The sequence below is a fragment of the Salvia splendens genome, chromosome 18 (assembly GCF_004379255.2).
Source record: "Salvia splendens isolate huo1 chromosome 18, SspV2, whole genome shotgun sequence".
NCBI classification, from domain to species: Eukaryota; Viridiplantae; Streptophyta; class Magnoliopsida; order Lamiales; family Lamiaceae; genus Salvia; species Salvia splendens.
Window position 1 is genome coordinate 23,311,673 of NC_056049.1, and position 21,084 is coordinate 23,332,756.

The 21,084-nt window shown below is 37.8% G+C and overlaps 2 protein-coding genes and 1 pseudogene across 2 annotated transcripts; all 3 read right to left on the minus strand.

Moving 5' to 3' along the window:
* LOC121776949 lies at positions 1-1,902 on the minus strand (annotated as a pseudogene).
* Positions 1,903-8,383: 6,481 nt separating this feature from the next.
* LOC121777632 (beta-hexosaminidase 1-like) lies at positions 8,384-15,851 on the minus strand. The gene is made up of 15 exons (XM_042174950.1): positions 15,434-15,851; positions 15,282-15,365; positions 14,654-14,689; positions 14,264-14,375; positions 14,100-14,170; positions 13,881-14,011; positions 13,207-13,223; positions 12,788-12,836; positions 11,905-12,005; positions 11,209-11,268; positions 10,765-10,798; positions 9,855-9,953; positions 9,575-9,634; positions 9,234-9,484; positions 8,384-8,678 (listed from the first exon to the last, which is right to left on the minus strand). Exons 1-15 carry the CDS (start codon positions 15,800-15,802, stop codon positions 8,512-8,514), a joined length of 1,641 nt encoding a protein of 546 aa, XP_042030884.1. The 5' UTR covers positions 15,803-15,851; the 3' UTR covers positions 8,384-8,511.
* Positions 15,852-16,373: 522 nt separating this feature from the next.
* LOC121776293 (ABC transporter G family member 6-like) lies at positions 16,374-18,635 on the minus strand. Its single transcript, XM_042173462.1, is given in 2 exon segments — positions 16,374-18,482; positions 18,484-18,635. Coding segments are annotated over 2 exon segments (2,148 nt in total). The 3' UTR covers positions 16,374-16,486.
* Between the last annotated feature and the right edge of the window lie 2,449 nt (positions 18,636-21,084).

Here is a 21,084-nt window from a genome sequence, read left to right on the forward strand (position 1 = left end):
TTATTCTAATCCTTCATAAATCTTGGTGATGATTGGATTATAAACTCCCTCGAGCTCATTCATCATGTGTTCGAAATCATCAGCCTCTGCAAGTTTTTTTTAACTCAACCACAGCTCAGTAGACTTCAAAGCATTCTTGATCTTAATCTCGTCATTTGGTGTGAGCATAGTGGCAATCTTTTCGTATCTTAAGGCTTCCTTCATGTTGTAGACATACTTTTCCAAAGCATTCTTGGCCTCATCTTTCCTCACCTTCTCCACACCCTGCATCATCTTCCTTGTCTTTTCCTGGGACAGCCTACCCTTGTAGTCGGTGATCGTGATCTCGTTCTTGACTCCGGTCTCTATGTCCTCAGCTGACACATTCATGATACCATCTGCATCAATGTTGAAGCACACATTGATACCAGGAATGCCCCTTGGCGCCGGGGGTATGCCTTTGAGCTCAAATTTTCCTAACAGATTATTGCCACTTACCCATTTTTTTTCACCCTCGTACACTTTGATCTCCACACTGGCCTGATTGTCCAAGCACGTGGTGAATATCACCTCACTCGTTGTCGGGATGGGCGTATTCTTCGGAATGAAAACCTCCATCTGACGTTGAACTCCACGAATGCCGAGAGAGAAAGGAGTAACATCCATCAGAACCACATTCTTTACTTTCACATTGCCTTCACCACTCAGCTTGGCAGCTAGCACTGCAGCACCGTAGGCCACAGCTTCGTCTGGGTTTATGGTCTTGCACACCTCCTTCCCATCGAACAAATCCTTCAGCATCTGCTGCATCTAGGGAATTCTCGTCGATCCTCCCACCAGCAACACCTCATCCACGTTGCTCTTATCCATCTTTGCATCACGCAAGCATTTCTCAACATGCTTCATACACTTTCTGAATAAATCCATGTTAAGTTTCTCAAATTCAACACGAGTGATAGTCGAAAACAGATCAATCCCATCAAACAAGGAGTCGATAACAAGTGTGGTTTCAGAAGCCGAGGAAAGTATCCTCTTGGCTCTTTCACAAGCAGCCCTCAATCTCCTCAAAGCCCTTTGGTTCCCATTGATATCTATATCATTGATGCGTTTGAACTCCTGTACGAAAGGATTCACCATCCTGTTGTTGAAGTCTTGACCTCCGAGATGGGCATCACCAGCAATAGCCCTCATTTCAATGATACCAGCCTCAATCGTGGCCACACACACATCGAAAGTGCCACCACCAAGGTTGAAAATCAGCACGTTCTTAGCCACATTACCCCCTTTATCAAGACCGTATGCGATGGCTGCAGCAGTAGGCTCATTGATGATCCTCACAACGTTAAGGCCGGCAATGGTTCCAGCATCTCTGGTGGCCTGGCGTTGAGAGTCGTTGAAATAAGCGGGCATGGTGACAACAACATTCTTGACAGATGATCCAAGATAAGCCTCGGCGACATACTTCATCGTAGAGAGCACCATCGAAGAGATCTCCTCATCTGAAAAGTGTTTCTCCTCTCCTTTGTAGGTCACTTCTATCATAGGCTTGTTGTTATTAGGGTGAAGAATGACCTTGAATGGCCAGAGTCTCATGTCATTTCCGGCCAATCAGCCTCTTTGCATCTTTAACAACATAATAAGAGTAAGTGTAACTAACTAAAACAACTACTAAGTTGGTTATGAGCATGTAAGAGAGAGAACTAAGTTACCGCAAACTGTGTTAGTAGGATTAAGGGCGAGTTGATCTTTAGCGGCGTCGCCGACGAGACACTCGGAGCGGGTGAAGGAGACACAAGAGGGCGTGGTGCGGTTGCCTTGATCATTCGGTATAATATCAACGCGGCCGTGCTGCCAAACTGCGGCGCATGAATACGTCATTCCCAAATCTATCCCGATCACCCGTGCTTCGCCATTTTCCGCCATTGATGATCGATGCCAGCCATGGGCGGATCCAGCTTGCAAGGTGCTGGGGCAATTGCCCCTCCTCACCCCTACCTCACTCTTATACATTTACATATAAATTTCCAATTATATACTCTAATTATACTAATTGCCCCTTCTTAAATACATAAATTTTTTCTATATACAAAATTTTGCCCTTCTCAAATGAAATCCGGGCATATATGAAATCCTAGCTATGCCCCTGATTATTGCCAGCAATAAACAAACACTTTTGTTTTGTGGAAAGAACTACTACTAAAATGCAAGATTTAGTAACCTCATCAATATAGATAAGCTCTGCAGAAAATCTAAAATGAAATCTAAGGAGCACACCACCTATGTGCACAAACCGAACCGGACCGGCGGTTAACCGCCGGTTCGTGAACAGGATCCGGCGGTTTGGCGGTTAACACGGGCCGGTTCAGGTTCGGCAAAATCATGAAACGTGAACCGGCGGTTCAAAACCGGCAGTTCGGCGGTTTGAACCGCCGGTTCAACTGTTCAAACGGCTAAATCCGGGATAGGTTCGTAGGGGTTCAAAGTAGGGACAGGTGTGAACCGGCGGTTTTGAACCGCCGGTTTTTTGTACCGAAACCAGAACCGTCGGGACCCTAGGCGGGCCGGGGCCGGTTCCGGTTCATGCATTTTGTGAACCGTGAACCGCCGGTTCATAAACCGGAACCGGCGGTTTATGAACCGTGTGCAAGCCTAACACCACCTCTATTAATAAGAGCAATGATGGCCTCTTTCCATATCTGCATTACTAGTTAGTACGATCATATCTACATGTGCCCAACTCGACTTAACGTCTAGTAAAATAAATCATTGTCATGAGAATACTACTCCCTCCGTTCCGCCTAAGATGACACGTTTTCCTTTTTAGTTTGTCCCAACTAGGATGACACATTTCCTTTTTTGAAAACATTTTCTCTTCGATTAATACACTCAACCATTTTTTCTCACTCTTATTAAAATATTCATCTTTCTTTCTCTCTATTTTAATACTTACATCTACCTTAACCAATAACTCATAAAATCACATGCCGGCTAAGAAATATGTCATCTTAGCCGGTACGGAGGGAGTACTTCATTTTCATCCATCCTTAAAAGTTAAATTAGTGTATTTTTATTTTTATTTTGTCATATTTTTTTGTTAATAATATTTTAATAACTTTTTTCTCTTATTTCACTTTGCCATTTGTATAGAACCTGTGTTTGTTCTCAAATTCTCTATTTTATAAGACAGGTGGAATAATAATAAATTTAAAATTCTATTCGTACGTGATTAGGAATCTCAATTGAGTTAAGCATAAGTTCTAAAGAAAGATGAGCTAGAAAAGATAGTAGAATATGAGTCTCATGTTAAACGTGCTCACATAATGACATGAGATATATAGCATATCATTTCTTTTATATGTTTAACTCAATTAATTCTCAAAGTTAACATATCTATTTTACGAAATAAAGGATGACATTGTTTTTTTGTTGTTTATATGCCTTTACAATTTTTATACAGGCAAATTTCTAAGCTCTACTTTAATTAATTTTTTTAGAGAAAGCATTCAGTCGAAAGCTCTATTTTATTAGATATTTTTATTATTTTTTAAGAGAACACATTCTGATTCAGTCAATTAATTTCCCTTTTTTAAAGACCGCATCAAGATCTGAATTGATTCACTGAATTTGAAACAATTAACTTTGGACATTAATCATTTTACTATTACTAATGCATCTCTCATCTATAAAAAATAGTCTAATTTTGTCATTTTGGGATATCCACAAAAAATAGTCTCACACTTATATTTTTTACTTTACTTACTTAAAAGTGGAAATCATCTCTGTCATACTTTACTTACTTTTTCTTTTCTCTCTCAACACTTTATCTATTTTTTCTCATTATTTCTCTTACTTTATTCACTTTTTCTCATTCTCTCTTACGTTACTAATTTCTCATTAAAACTCAATGTCCATAAATTGAACTATTTTTTTTGTGAACGAAGGGAATATTACTTTGTCTAAAATTATTTGGCCACATATTTTTCTGCTAGATTTATTTTTCACATCACAACTCCACAGTTCAAATTACTCATTATTATAACTTGCCTGTATTATCAATCGATTTGAGTTCAGCCTATCAATCAATCAGATAAGTCACGGTTTCGACTTCTAAAGCAACCAATATGCCTAATAAATTTTCCCACGAATACACACATGCATATATAATTAATAATTTAAATATTATTCTCTCTAGTCTAAGATGTCCAACTTTCATTTTTAATTTGTCTCATTTAAGATATTCATTTTCTATATTTGGAAATAAATTTATTTCTCCTCTCACTTCATTTATATATTTAACTATCTTTTACTCTCTACTTACTTCACTTAACAACTTTTCCTAAATCTCGTGTCATTAAAAAATATGGGCATCTTGAGTAGGACGGATGCAGTACTCTATATGTCCATCCCTCTTATTACAAAAGTAATCCCATTAAACCGAAGTTATTTCTGTTATGGCTAGTTTTCGTTTTTTTACTTTTTCTTTAATTATTTATTTTATTTGATTTTCTATTTTTTTATTTATTAAATTTATGATCTCTTCAATTTTATTCTTATTCAGCCTAGCTTCGTGCTCAACAGAGACGCACAAACTGTAATGAGACGGATGCAATATTAAATATTAACATGTTACACGAATTTGATCCCAACTTTTGGACCTAAAATTAGTATCCAATTTTTACTTATCTTTATTATAATTAAGGTTGGGTTTTAATTTTGCTTTTTTTCAGAGCTGTTGGTTGTTAATAGATCTTCTGTATTAAGCAGACTCCAATTAGATCTATCGAGTGATATAAAGTTGGGTTAATAGTCAAAAAGTACATTAAATATATGCAGTGGACTATGATGAGACATTCATATTTGTGGCAAAGATGGATACAATGTGATCGACCTCTCAACTAGGTTACCACCAATGCTTCTTGCATAGTGAAAGTTACTCTTGGAGTTTTAGCAATGCTCTAAACGAGTTAAGCGTCGGTAATCCCGTCATTTAACTTGGGGGATTTTGTTAAAAGATAAACATGTTAGAAGCCAAAGAAAGGTGAATCTAATCTTGTGCTTCAATAAGGTCAAGCAAACTTCCCAAAATAAACATTATGTACTAAAAAGAACACATACTTAGTTGCATAAGAAAAACATGTAATCCTCTTTCTGAATCATTCAATACAGAAGACAATTATCAGTTGTTACAAAGTTACAATATTTTATCTCTTTCCCAGTCTTTTTATCCATGTTTAACAGTGGTAAACTATGTTGCAAGATAAGCTAGTCCTTTGAATTGACTGGATTAGTGATTTTCTGCAAAAAGATTTACAGAAGGTGTTGGGACAAATTGCCTATCAAGTTCTTCAAGAAAGACAGATGGTACTAAGCACAATCCCCGGCTTTGAAGGTCGGATCTTCGTTCTCCTATCTGCTTCGTCGTTTGGTCTCCTGATATAATGTGAAACATTTCCTGCAAAGTATTTATCAAACATGTGAAATATACTAAGCAAAGAAGGAAAATTTTAAAAACAACTAGGTTGTAAGAAAAGTTAAACACCTTAATCTGGTCTTGAAGTGCTTGGATTGAAACAGAAGCCTCTAGAAGCACTGAAGCTGTATCTGTCTGCAAAAGAGATAAGTATAATTTCAAAACAGAAATGCATATAGTTTCATTATTCATTACTGCAAATTGTAAGATGTTTCATGCAGTTGATACCTTGCCATAAGGAGAAACTAGCTTTTGAAGAGTTGTGATTTTGTCAGTTAACTTCTGGCTTCTCCTCCTCGACGTAGGCTCCTGCGAATTCGACAAGTAGTGTTCTGATGCACCATCCTCACATATGTATGACTATTATTTGTTCATTATGACATAAAGAAAGGGTGTTGAAAGAAATTACACCTTCTCTTTGTGTACTTTGGGCAACATTCCTTGTAAGCGCGTTTGCCTTTTCTTCTCCCTCTCTGTCTCTTTAGTTCCCGCATTTGTTAAACTGGAAGTGGCACCCTCAGCCGGTCTCTTTCTTGCATCTTGAATGAGCCGAACATCCTAGAAAACCTAGGACGGATTGCTCATGAAAAGCCTGAAATCTCAACCATTTTCCACACCAAATACTAGTCCCTTTCTTTTTTTACTATGTGCATCAAATTTTATTTGTTACTACGATATACATATAGTATTGAACTGGGTAGACAATTCTTCTTATATTCGTGATTACTTGTGTGATTATTTCCTAACAACCGAATAAAGTATGGAAGGAATTCAGTACTTACATTATTATTATTATCACTATGTTGAAGAAAAGTGGAGTTCCATGGTTGGTAAAAGGTGTGTTCTTGTAGAGGCATATAGTTCATCTGAGAAGTTGATGTTGATTCTATATAATTCAAAAATGTGAAGCCACAAGATTGTTGAATTTAGACAAATAAAACATAATTATGGAAATCTATTGATTCAAAAGAAATGTTGTGATCAAACCTGTGACAAGAATGCTATCCACAGTATTTTGTAGATCAAAGTCATGAGCATTATCACTTGAGAAGTCTCCATAGAAGCACAAGCTATTATCATTGGGTAACCTGTCCAAATTAATATTAAGGACACATTTTATTTATTTAAAAATACATCGCTTCAATGAAGGTAAAAATGAAAAGTCAAGAATTAGAAAATGGCCAATAACTCAAACTTACAAGTTGGTGTTTATTGGTGAAGGAGTTTCTGTCAAAACCTCACTGCAACCTGAAAACTATTTTCATTACTTTCATTACAAGAAATTTTAAACTAAAAAAAAAAAAGAAATGTCAAAAGCAAAGAGAAAAGGCATTCTTCATGATTTGTACCATTGTTAGTGTACGAATATGGAGAGAAGCAGGAAAGAATGCCATTCTTCATAGTTATTATGGCACTGGAAAAAAAAAGGCAGAGAGAATACACAATCAATCAACGTACTGAATTATATATTGATTTGGTTTGAATTGTAAATGATTCATTCAATCTAACAAATGTATTTCATATTTATATTTGAATGAGATAATTAGTACTCCATTTAATGACACAAGGGCGGCTCCAAGTTGGGACTTTCTATTTTATTCAACTATTTTATATGGAGTTGACTTGTACATAATCCAAGAAGAAGAAAATCAATAGTAGTAGTACTAAAAATTGAGGCTTAAACAAGTCGGTAAACATGCGATGGACATAATTTGCATCCCTTATAATACAAATCTAAATTGAAAAATAGATGGTAAATAGAGGTAGCTATAAAGTCACAGGATTTTAAATTACGATATAATATGAATTAATATCGTTGCTTGTCAATAACTATTCGAACTTTGAGATTCCAAGTCATTACACACTTCTAAACTGAAAATACTCAATCGACCGTTTAGTCAAAATTCAAAAGAGAGTAGTATATGTATTCCTCAATTTGATATAATGAAATCAAGATTCCTCTTCATAATTTGACTAAGTTTTGCCTTTTTTTAGTAATAACATTAAGTTGTCTTTCTCACATGGACTTTGTTGCCTGTCGGAGAATTTTGGTCGTTGCATGTTGACGTTTCGCCTGCGGTAGAAAATTAGTAATAAATAAATTTCACATTTGACGACACGTATCATCGAGGCTATAACTATAAAAGTTTTTTATTTTATAAATTGCCGGTTTCAAACTCTTATCTTAATCTATAGTGAGAGTGAGATGTAAATAAATTATATTAAACTCACTTTCATTGATTTATAAAGTCGTTTCTAAACTAGATTAGATTGGACTATTTAAAATTGACTTCGGAAATTTTCTAATCATCATGAAAGTAAAACTCAAGCAGCCGAATTATTTTTACATGTACCTTAATATTCTATCAATAATTATGTCTTTTGCTGGTTAAATTACAATGACCTACATTTTAAAAAAAGCAAAAATTATATTCCCTCCGTCTCACAAGAATATGCACTTTCTTTTTTAGTCTATCCCACAAGAATATGGACTTTCTAATTTTGAAAACTCTTTTTTCTCTGAGGTGAGACACAATCTCCACTAACAATACTTTATTTTATTTTTCTCTCTACCTCTCTCTTCCTTTTATTAATTTTGCATTAAAGCATGTGCCGAACACAAAGTGCATATTATTTGGAGACTGAGGAAGGACTAGTATAAAATTAGATAGTGGGCCGTTGCAACTTTTCGTTTATAAACTCTCTGACAATTTGTACAACTTTTTTAATGTGAAACCTATGGAAACTTTAATTAAGACTAATGATAAAATATGCATCTTGTATCTCTAAAAAACCTGAATATCCGCATTAAAAGGACGTAGATCTATGTGGAATTTCAAGGTATTTTTTCGTTTCAAAGAAAAAAAAAGACGTAGATCCATAAAACCTGCATATCCACAAAAAAAAAACACCGAAAAAGGAAAGGAAAGGAAATGGGGAAAAAAGAAGCAGCAGCAATTGGTATATAGACATCCACAATCACAATACAAAGCAGAGAAGCAAGAGATGGCAACGCTTATATTTTGGTTCAATTACTCAGACTCAACAGAATCAGCTTCCCTTCACTGTCTGTAGCAAGAACCCGGGCCAATTGGAGGGCTACGAGCATAGAAGTTTCTAACCGGGGCTGCTGGGACACCACGCCTCGTCAGCAGACAGCGGAAATACTCTAATCTTTCCAGCACTGTTGTACTCGAAGATCTAGACTCCTGCGCGCTCCACAGCCGCTCTGCAGGAACATGAAACAAATTTAAATTAACGGCGAGGCACCATTACATGTCATTTTTCATAACTGAATCATGCCACATTATCTATGATAGGACACACATGTTCAAGGCTCTAAAAAAGTAAGGTTTGAAAAAACTTAAATTATTGTGAATAGTCCATTGGGATCATCAAGGCTTAAAACACAGTGGCAGATAACATAGTAGCCCTGTGGACGAAACGTGAATAGCACGTGAGACTCAGTGACCAACTACCAAAGAAAGAATGCTGGTGAGTTTGAATTCCGATATACTCCATGTTCCTTTGGGGATGTTCCATGTTAAATGGGTCATTTCCTCTTTTTGGCAAAAATCAGCCTTTTATTTTTTCTTATTTTATTCTCTCATACTTTGTTCTCCACTTAACCCACTAAACACACTCTTAAATCTCGTGCCTAAAAGAAATGTATCGATCAACTTGGACAGAGTCACAGAGGAAGACGTCGACATCAATAAGGCAAGTCTAGTTGTGAGTTTTAAGGCAATTAGGAGTGTAATTTACAGTGCTTTTGGAAACATACCTGCTGCTGCAGCTGCTCGAGGCCATATTGTCTGTTGTACATCTGATGCATCAGCTGTTTCACCCCACATGCAAACTTCTCCCCCAAGAACAAGTTTTTGTTGCGAAGCATCGGTTATATATTCTAGCGGCTCAGCATAATAGACTAATTCCCAAGGGACATCTAAGTGGTCGAGATACCAGAAACCTTGGTTACTGTAAATGCATCTAAAACCTTTCGCCACAGCCTTTGGACAAACACCAGCTCCTAGCCTATATTTTCATCATGAAAGTATGTTAGGCCAGAGAAGGTAAACGACTTACTAGTATATCTAACGTTTAAAGCTACAAACTAATACAAACCAGTTATGCACCACGGTCTTGGGGTTGAGACTTGTAGGAAAACTGTTGAAGGTTTCTTCCCTGAGAAGGAGACTATATATCATACACGAAAACTGTGCAATTATCATAAAACTACTTTAAAGTCGAAGAAGCACACTCCTGACTGGCCAAAGTTCAATATTCAATAGTTGGTATCTGTTAGAATGATATATGATGGTGAAAAAAGGATATCCAGCTACTTGTCTATAGTTGAAAAAGAGAACAGAATCCCGAAATGTTTTTGAGAAGACGAAGAACTTACCAATTAACTGGAGTCCAATTTAGAGATATAGCTATTTCCTGAGCTCGGAGAACAAAATATTTGTATGCATCTTTAGCAGTCATATTATGATCTTGAAGCCTGCATAATGATGTTGTAACAGTTATCAACGCAATAGGTAGAAAGTCTAACAAATAATTGTCCTGAGAATAATATAAAAAAAACAATGCAAGTTCCAAACAACCGAAAATAATTCATGGTTTTTACAGAGAAACAAAAAACTGAACCAGCTAGATGATAGATTTTTCATATTCAGGTTTATGGAGAGTCGGTGATACGCGCTGGAGAGTGTACAAGCGCGGAAGCAGGGAGTTAGTTTGGCCCAACCAAACGGCTGAGAAAAAGGAGTCAAAGCTAGAAAATCTCGGCAGTAGTTAGTTGTTATTTCCTGATTTATTGTTGCATCTTTTTAGCATTATTTGTTATTGTAAGCCTATATATATTGAGGAACGGAGAGATGAGAAATTATCTTTGGGGATCAATATTTTGGGCGAAGTATTCGCAGGCCTCCTTGGTGAGGATTGTTCTTTCAAATTCATTTCCTTTCCAGTTCATTAAATCAATAAAGCCGAGTTCTCCTTTCCTATATTTATTGGTTTACTCTGTGTTTTCAGCATATATTGAGTTCTCCTAAACTGATTACCTTGAGCACTCCTTGTGCTCGTATATTCCGGTGGCCTTAACTCTAACAGTCGGAGACCACAATTTCCAGGATATATAATACTATAATTTTGAGTCTATAATATGGCAGAGGACATAAAGCTTTTGATGGTATGTTAATGATAAGAACGACTACCACTTTACATATTTCTAAGGACCTTATACATGAAACTTTGCCATAATGCAGCTAGCAATCCATCAAGAAGATTATAGACAAGGGCTGGGAACTTACCATTGCTGCACATGGGGAGTAGAGGTCCAACAATCTGCATAATTTTGAAGAGGCCGAATGAGAATGAAATCAAATAAATGGGCAGAAGCAGTAAAAATAATACATCCACAGACAGCACACAGTTAAACTACCATATAAAGCGCTAAATTGTCCCCCAGCCTGCAGAAACTTGTGATTAAGTTCCTTCATCCAGCAATCATAATGCTAGATCTGAGGGAATCCTAACCATACCTTTTCTCTCCCAGAAGTAATCTTATTCTATCACTAGTGTCTTGACATATGATTATGTCTCCAGGGGAGATCTTTTAACAATCCGCCACTTAAGCAGTTACATGTGTTGCCTCTTGGTGCGGAAACACGTTTTTATCTTATCTCAGTTTAAGGTTAAAGATAAACTATTTGCAATCAATAAAACAGATCAAAAAGCAAGAAGATAAGTGTTACCTGTATTGACCTCATCACCGCCTAAATGGAAAAGTCCAAAAGGAAATATCTTCTTCATGTCTGCAAGTACAAACCAAAACTTATTCCATGGCAGAGACTAGTCACACTACAAGAATATTTTCTCAGCAATATGTCTATTCTTATATCCTTTGATGATGCAAGCACAACATGAATAGCAGCATTCATCAAATAATTTAAACATCTAGAAGCTGGAAAAGCTAGTAACATCTGAAACTAGCCTAGCAACAGATGAGTTATTTTCAATTTACTTCCATGTTTTTTCAGATAAGAAAAATGATTAAAAATGGGATTAATTAGTAAACTAAGTTGCAAAGGGCCAAATATGATACTTCAGCATTTACTAACTTGCGCAGTAAAATAATACATAATTGCCACACCCCAGACCCCATGAGGAAGAGTCATTCACAATGGACTGCACTAGGAAGTAGGAACTACTTTAGTATTTGTACTCTGCTTTGCAAAAATAGTCCAGCAAAGTTACTTAAGCAAGAATCTCTTACGGTAAGGAGTGGAGTTTGCAAAGTTCCAAATGGATTAGACAAACCAGTGAGATTCAGTTTGCAAATAAATGCAGCAGTGTACTGGCAGGATATGCAGAGTATAGATTGTTGCACATCAAGAATGAGAACAGGCAGCATAATATCACATAATTCATTCAAGAGAACATATTGTAACCTGAGAGTATGCCAGAGATCAAATCAAAAGTAAAGTTTTTTGAAACATCCAGAGGCTCTCTGCACGAAGAGGATGGCCAAAGATCAGGGTATCCTGTTCCCCTGCATACAGAAAACGCTCATCTGAACATGAAAATTCAGAAGCGGTTGATGCATTTAGCAGATAACAGTGAGTATGTCACTTTCTTGAATATGCATATATATAATGGTCGGACTTCTTAGTCAATGTTCCTATAATCTAATGTATCAGAGGAAAAATAGCCCAATCCTCAAAATAATTTACTCGTAGTGTATGCCTAGAATGCAGCAAGAAACTATCAAAAAAGTACAACTTGGCATGTATGCACCACCATACTCTTTCACCAAGATTTCTAATATAATAAATAAAGACCAATTCATATCTAACTTCAGCGGAAACTAGTAATATTAAGACACATATTCCATGTCCACAAAGCTCATTAAAGATTTGCAGGATTTGCAAATGTTCCAGCAGAATATCTCCTGTATTTTTCTTGGTTTTGGTAGATGTGCATGGAACACTGCACCCATACAGGAAACTAATTACCCAAATAGAGGCCTAAGTGACAACCTTGATTATGGCCACTAATATATAACAGTATAGAAGACCATGGAAACTATTTGTTAGAAGTTATCCACCATAACTTCCTCATAAGAATTATGATTATATGAACCAACTTGCAACAATTAGATGACAAGTGCTGCTTTTAAGAAGTAAAGGCACTGCATGTTATTTGCAAAATCACCGTGTGATCTAAAGGACATAAAACTTACTAATAAAGAGTAGAATAAGCAATAGAAAATAGTTTAGCTTAGACAAAGATCAGTAACCTAAGTGAAGAATAACTTAATCTCTTAAGTTTTACCATGATTCTGCATGTCCAGGAACATCAACTTCTGCCATGACGTTAATACCTGAAAATGGAAACACAAGAAATATTGAGATAATGTGCACGGAAACAGAGAGGACACATTTGGACTCGGGTTCAGAATTTGACAAATGATTTTAGCATGGTCAAGCAATCCTAATTTCAATACCAACATCATAAATAAAAGGATCTACTACCATTCTCTCATATCCCAGTAAATTTTTTTGCAGTAAGTATTTTGGTGATTCCAGAATTCGGAACATTCGTATTCATAGGATGACAAGGAGATAGCTTCAGAGGATTTAATATAAAAGGACTTGAAGTGAATGTATTTAACGATTAAATACTCCAACAGATCAAATTGGACATTAAAGAAAAGATACATAATATATTCTTGATTATATGACACAACGTACCTCTCTTTTTTGCAAAACTTCAATGTAGGCCACAAGGAGTATATGTTGCACATGGAACAAATCATTAGTTTCTCATGAGGCCAAAAAAACAGAAGTAAAAGAAACCAAGATGGAATGCGTGCATTCAGTTAAAATAAATTAAATTAAAATTCTTGAATCGTTATTTGGATCAATAGAAGGAAATCAGTGGATTAACATCCTCCTGCATAAGTTCAGATTCCGAGGATTATCCATGTACAAAGAGCCTATATTTTCTGACACTGGTAATGGAAAGATAAACCTACAAATCTTAATTACTTTTTCTAGAGTGCGGATATAGGAAGATCTATGCTAGTAACTGGACGCAGGACTAATGCATAATTCAGATCAATGCGCGACTTTCTCAACACTACAGCCTACAGGTATAGAAAAACTATTTGAAATCTTCTAGCAATACTATAGGAGGTAACTCTCAATTCTCAAAGTTGAATCAAGATGAAAATTAGGAATATGTATAGCTAGAGTGACTAGAATTTTACAAAGAAAATAACACAAGGTTTGCGAAAGTAAAAGTTTTAACTTCTTAATGCCACATTCCGAACTACTAAAAATAATAGGATCACTAAAATTCCTTTCTCACTTCTGGTAAGACTTAACACTCATTCAGTTGACGAGTGACAGAACTAGAAGCTTACTCGACAATTTCAGAAGCATCGTCTATGGTATATCGCTCCCATTTTGTATATGCTCCCTTCCACAATTTCGGGAAACTTGGGACTTCAAGAGGAAATGACTGTTCATCTATGATGTGCCAGTGGAGGACATTCTACTTAATGCAATCATCAAAATTCTTAAATATAAAATGGAAACAATGTCTAGAGAAGGAGAAGTAATATTTGATTCACATATCTTACAAGTTTAGCATATGACATAGACTCTATAACTTGCTTCATTATCTCAATTGGCAAATAATGCCTAGAAGTATCTGCAAAACATGTAGGCATGATATTCAACTTGAAGCACCATTGCACATAAGCATAATAAAAGAAGAATGTCAGTCAAATATGGCCCCACTAACCAAGCAGAAGACCACGGTATTCAAATCTCGGCTTATCTTGGATGTACCATGGAGCATTGTACAGTTTTACAGTTTTGGTTCCATAATCAAAAGAACATAGCTGGCTTAATGTCTGGACAAAAAGCATAAACAAGGGTAATTAGAAGGTTAACAATTACTACAATTCTACCATGTAACAAATTTTTAGTATTATCTGAGAATCTCAATAAACATTAGTGTTATTTTTTACGAGTCCATAAACTTTTCACTTTGCTTTCTTTTATTGACTTTTGCATCGGAGGCCAACCACGTGTAGACACATATCTTTGACACTGAGTATTAAAAATAGAATCACACAACTTTCCTGAACAAGTTCTCTTAAACAATCATGAACCTACTACTCAAATGTACCTCTAGACCATGCAGCGCTCCATAAACAGAATTTGCCTGCAGTAAGTAATAACAAAGTTTAGGAAGTCATATTAGAATATAGAAAAATGGCACAGCAGGATACACAACCAAAACATTTACTGTCTGTACATCGGTCAAAGTCGTCAATACGAAGTCATGTTCCTAGTTCTCTCGCTTTCGCTGTTGGTTTACACGGAAATAAGTATGAAGATATTGAAAGAGATGGAAGGGGTCAAAATAACAAAAGAAGTCCCAAGTGGCTGTCTGGCTGGTGAAGTAGACCATACCTCATTGGGTGAGACACTAAGCTTGGTAAAACAAACACTACACATCTGACGAGCTGTTACAGCATCTTCCTAAGTCAACTACTAGGAAGGATTGACATTATACCATCATCTTAACCCTTTGAAAGTTATTATTCATATAAATCAGCCTCATTAACACAATGTTCACATAGACTTCACCTAATTTACGTGATTTTCCACTCAATAGGAAAGTGCGAAAATAAGACATTAATAACTGGTCAAAATAGGAAATACAGGATATAGCCTCAGAAGAAATTTACGATTTCAATTTCGAACATAGAAATTCAATATAGTAACAAAATCAATGATAGTGTTGAGTGCACCTCAATTGTGACTTCACCGATCACCGAATGCGCATCTCTGGCAGCTACCAGCAAATTGTAACTCTCATCCACTCCAAGTTGAAGCTACAACACACCAAACCAAAAATTACACGAATTAAAGCAAACAACGCAGTTCAGAAATTCAAAAGTACCTCCTCATCATCTGAATGGACAAGTATAGTCAGTTTATCGAGATCATAGTCAATTCCAGAGCTCGGCAACTTCGAACTAGCATGTTCAAATATGATTCTCTTGTACCTATCAAATGCTTCGGAAACGATTCGAGAGCCACCGCCGTTTCCACTGGTAAATAACGTCAGATTGGGGTTAACGGTGAGAGTTTGGTTGCCGGAGGTGTACTGCGACGGCAACGGCCATATGTAAGTCGGAGAGTCATCGGCGCCGTCGTAATTGAGCTGGTGGAGGCCTAGATTCCGGCAAGTGGTGAGCAGCAGTTGCGAGAGGAGGAGTAAAGCTGCGAGTAGAAGAGAGTTGGGGTTGAACGATGATGGTGAGTTCATTATTTTAGAGAGAGAAGAAATTGAGATGAATGCTCTCAGTCTCAGTTATGCTCGCGCAAAAAACATGTTTATTATATTTGGCTATTATAATTTACTAATTAGTTACACAAAATTAAAATAAGATTAGTAAAATATATTAAAACAAAATGAAAATGATGGAATACTAAACAATGAGATAAAAATGTCAATCATACCTAGTCCCGCTCTAGTTCGGGTCAATCATATATAATTTTATCTGAGTTATTCGATTACAAATTATGTTCGCATTATAATTTAAGTACTCTATTATTTATATTTCATTAACTTTTTACACTATTTTTATTTATATAACGTACTCTGTATTTCTTAAAATTCAAGCTGATTTGAAATGGGACAAGTAACTTTTTACTCTACTTTTATTCATAGGTTATTAAAATTCAAGCTGATTTGAAGTGGGGTGAATAATTTACAACTCAAATGACAATCAACTTCAATTTCTGTATAAAATATACATACTACTCCTACTATAAAGAATAAATAAGAAAAACTTAAAACCAATAAAAAAATCGTAACAGAAAAAAGCACAAGATACTAAAAAACAAACCATAAAAATAACATTGCATCAGTTTATACATAACAATTAACAACAATACAGTTGAGAAAGAGAGATAGAATTAGTTATTATTAGGCTACCGAATCCAAATCTCAAGCCCTCTTGTTCTTGCTCCCAACCAACAGCGACAAGTAGAACAAAATCCTAAAGAAGAATCCCCACGCGATAGTGACCCACAAACACCCCATCTTCGTCAGATCCGTCACCCCCTGCTGCAGCAGTATATCCGCCCCCGTCGTCACACACGTGCTCCTCGTGATCTTAATCCCCAACGAGCTGCTCAAACTCTCCAGCAGCTTCCCCTTCAGCTCCTCTGGCACCGCCGCCAGCGGCGTGTTGTCGAATATCTGCACCCCTCGCACGAAGCACTTCACCGGATCATCGAACTCGTTCTGCAGCACCGCCTCGTACGGGTACTTCACCAGCGAGAGATAGTGGAACCAGATCCAGTAGCCTGGGATCCGGTCCCGGGTAATGAAGAACCCGCTGAAGAGGAGGAAGTACGCCAGGATCGCCACCACGATCGTGTACCCGAGCATCACATGTGGCACGACCCCGGAGAGGAACGTGACGAACGAGCTCCCGGCCCAGAAAGAGGCAAATATTATTACTAAATAGAACATGAAGCTCCCGTCTAGCCCCACCGCCCAGAAGGTGGTGGCGGCGAAGGCTAGGGAGAGGAACATCAGCGACGGCAGGGAAACCGCCGCGTGGGAGATCACGTATGACGACCTTCTGTAGGCGTTGTACGCGGTCTCCCTCATGAAGATGTACCTCTCCTGGAGGAAGACTGGGAGCGCGTCCGCGCACGTGTAGAACATCGTGGACATGGCGAAGGCGAAGAACCCCACGCGCTCCTGCACCCCCTTTGGGGAGGTGTCCAGGCGCCAGAACACGGTGGCGAGGATGAACCCCGTCACCATGACTGCGCCCAGACGGACGCTGAACAGCTCTGGCATCCGTCTTGAGTTGGTGATGGACCGCTTCGACAGCACTGCCATCTCGATCCACATAGGGTTCGCAAACGTCGGGACTAGTGAGGCCGGGGCAGCGGCGGCCCCAGGGGCCGCCGCCCCGGACACTAGCTTCCCTTTTGATATACTCGCGCTTATCGCTTCTTTCAGGGATAAATTTGTTGCGTTTATCGAGACGGCGTCGTTTCCGCGTTTGAGCGCGTGCCATGTTTTGTTGAACTCGACGAGGGCTTTAGTCCCACCGGGTGATCCCTCGAGCTCACGGATGATATCGAGGGCGAACTCTGTGCGATTCTCGTCCTCCGGGATGGGGTGCTTGAAGTCTGAGAAAAAAACCGGGAGATTCGACGGTGAACCGCTGTAAACCGTTTGCCCCCGGGACAGGAAAATCATCCGGTCGAGCAACCCGAGAATCCGGTAGCTCGGCTGGTGGATCGACATGATCACGATGCTCCCGCTCTTCGCGATCCTCTGCAGCACCTGCACCACCATGTACGCGCTGGTCGAGTCCAAACCGGACGTGGGCTCATCGAGGAACAGTAAAATCGGGTCGTGGATTATATCCGTCCCGATCGACACGCGCCGCCTCTCTCCACCAGAGACGCCGCGGTGCCCCTCATCACCTATGACGGTGTTTGCCGCGTTGCGAAGCCCTAACTGGTCAATTAGGGCTTGCACGCGGAGCTTCTTCTTTGACTTTGACAATGTTCGCGGCAGACGAAACTCTGCCGCGAACATTAGGGTTTCCTCAACGGTGAGCATCGGGAAGAGGAGATCGTCTTGCATGACGTAAGCAGAGATCACTTTCAACATCCTCGACTCCAGTTGCTCACCGTTGAGCGTGATCGACCCCTTCACGCTCCCCTTCGCCATCCGGTTCGCCAGCGCGTCGATCAGTGTCGACTTCCCGGACCCCGATGCGCCCATCACCGCCATGATCTCTCCGTCACGCGCCTCCCCGGAGACATTGTTGAGTATCGTCTTCGCCGACGAGAAACCCAACTCGGGGTCCGTCGCCGGGCGGCGGCGGAGCACATTCGGGAGGGCGATCTTGCGGCGGACCTTGACGCTATATGTTATGTTGGTGAAAGAGAGGACGAACGGGATCGAGCGGGGGCGATTCGAGCGCCTGGTGCGCGGGCGTCTCGTCGCCAGCGACCTCCTTGCGGAGGTCGCCGACGCACTGGAGGAGGTGGCCGAGCGTGGGCGAGGACTCCACGCGCGCCACCTTACTAAGAGGGATGTTATCAGCGACAACTCTCGACATTGCTGATTTGGAATTATTTGCTTATGAGTAAATACAAAGAGGAGAAGAATTATATATATGTGGGAAGAAGCTGATGGCAATTAGGTGGAGTGTTGTAGGAGTTGTGAGCAATTAACAAAGTCAAAGAACCTTCTGCATTGCTATGAGATATGAAATTAAATTTGATAGCACACTTTCTTGAATCTTGAAAGTTGAAAGTGATGAATAATTTATATAATGATAGTACATATTTCAATTGGTGCCGTTATTTTGCATGAAGAGTGTGAAGTGTAGAGGGGTGTGGGATTGAATTTGTGGAGATGGATAGATTTGAGAGGTGACCAACATCTCCTAATCTTTTATCTACAAGTATGGCTATATTTGGTCAAGACATGTGGATGTTTCTGATTTGATGAGGCGTGATTTATTTAGGTAGGGATGGTAATCTACTGTTTGGCTTACCCAATTGGGACAAACGACGATTTATTTTAATAGTGTATGGATATAGTGCTTAAATTCTTTGTCTTGCAATTACTATATGTATTCAACCATGCTCATCTAGGGCCAAAAACATAACATGTATAGTATATGTATTGTATCATCATATATATCCACGTACGTATATGATCATGCATTCATCATGCATGTATACATAACATATGATTTCTCTATCCCACAATAAAATTCTATTTTTTTATCATTTTGGGTTGTTCCATAACAAGAATTTCTTTTCATTTTTACTATAAATGGAAAATATGCCCTGCAATATTACACTAACTCATTATACTAATACCGCATCGTCCCTCTATAAGCGAAGCATATTTTTTGGGCACGAGATGTAAAATAATACTTCCTTCATCCCTTGTCATTTGATGTGTTTCTTTTCAACACGTGATTTAATAAAGCTGAGAGAGTAATGTAGGAGAGTTGATAAAGTAAGTGAGACGACGTTTGAGACATTCCAAAATGAAATGCAAATCAAGTAACTTGGGACGGAGGGAGTAATATTTAAAGAGTTAATTAGAGAATATTAAAATATAGAGAGAATAGTAGTAAAGTGAAATGAGAAAAAAATAGGTAATAATGACGTTTATTTTTTTGCTAAAAAGGAAAATAGCTCATTTTAGAGGGAACGTCCCAAAAAAATGTTAATTGCTTTTGATGGGACGGAAGGAGTATATAAAAGTAATAATCACATTTCACTATCTTTTTCCACTACTTTTCTTCACATTTTTTAAAACTCGTTCCGAGTCAATTATGAACTCCTAAACGAAATACGTGGTACTCCATTAGTCATGGTTTTTTCCAAGATGGGAAAAGGCCCCACAACGTCCTTAAATTAGGGTTTGTTATCTTTCAAGATAATATTTACTTGTTAAATATCCTCGATCGTATGAAGATTGAATGCCTAAATATCTTTATTGTAGCCTTGTAGGTACTACATCGATTCATTGATTTTGCATTGCACAATAAATTTTCCATTTTCATACAGCCTAGCCGCCACTTATATGTTAATCTCATGTGTCCCAATAATAATTTTACTATTTTACTAATAATATTGGTTGAATAAAAATTTATTACTCCATATTATATAATATATCATCATAAACATATGTAAAAAAGTTGATTTCTAAAATCATATACCATAATTTTGGAATATTTAAAAAAAATGATTGTTTTGGTTGATTATTCAAAAATATTGTGTTGCGGACTGATAATCTCAACCCAATAGATTTGTTGGGCCAAAATAAAGTTTGAGCCTCTTGGGTTTAATTGATCCAAATTTTCAATATAGAGAAAAACAAATGGATGGCATAGTCTTATATTGGTCGCCCAAAAAAATCCATTTGATTATTGGGTTAGCCCAACGAGCCATAAAGCTAACAGAATGCAGTTTCTAACATATGGAGTAGTATAAAATCCTTGGCTATAATTTTTCTTAAAAGGGAAATTGTGCACGTGAAAGAGGAAGAAAAATAATAAAAAATAGATATTTCTTAAAATTAATCATAAACCAATTTAACTATGAGTTGATTCATGACAGTCCATTTTTTTCAATTCATCATAATTCAATAATCTGATGTTTTATTTTAAACCATATCAAACAATACATCATCAGTTCACCTGTGAACTAGTCGAACAACTAGTCTATTCAGTCTGGTTTTAAAAACACTGTTATGTTATATAACTTGAAGACGTAGTTTTGAATTCGATAAAATACCTAAAAAATCTGAATAAATTAATATTGCTAACAATCTTAATGCGGTAAAGATGATCAAAAGTTTTTAAAAATTAAATCGATAATCATTTTTCATATGATTCGATAAGTACAATAATCGAACTACCAATTAAAGGAAAATATTTTAGGAGAGATCATATACTCCACTTCTTACCACATCTCCTATTACACACACCATCACTTCTTATTATATTGTGTGTGTAATCAGGGGCGTAGCCACATGGCCTTTGG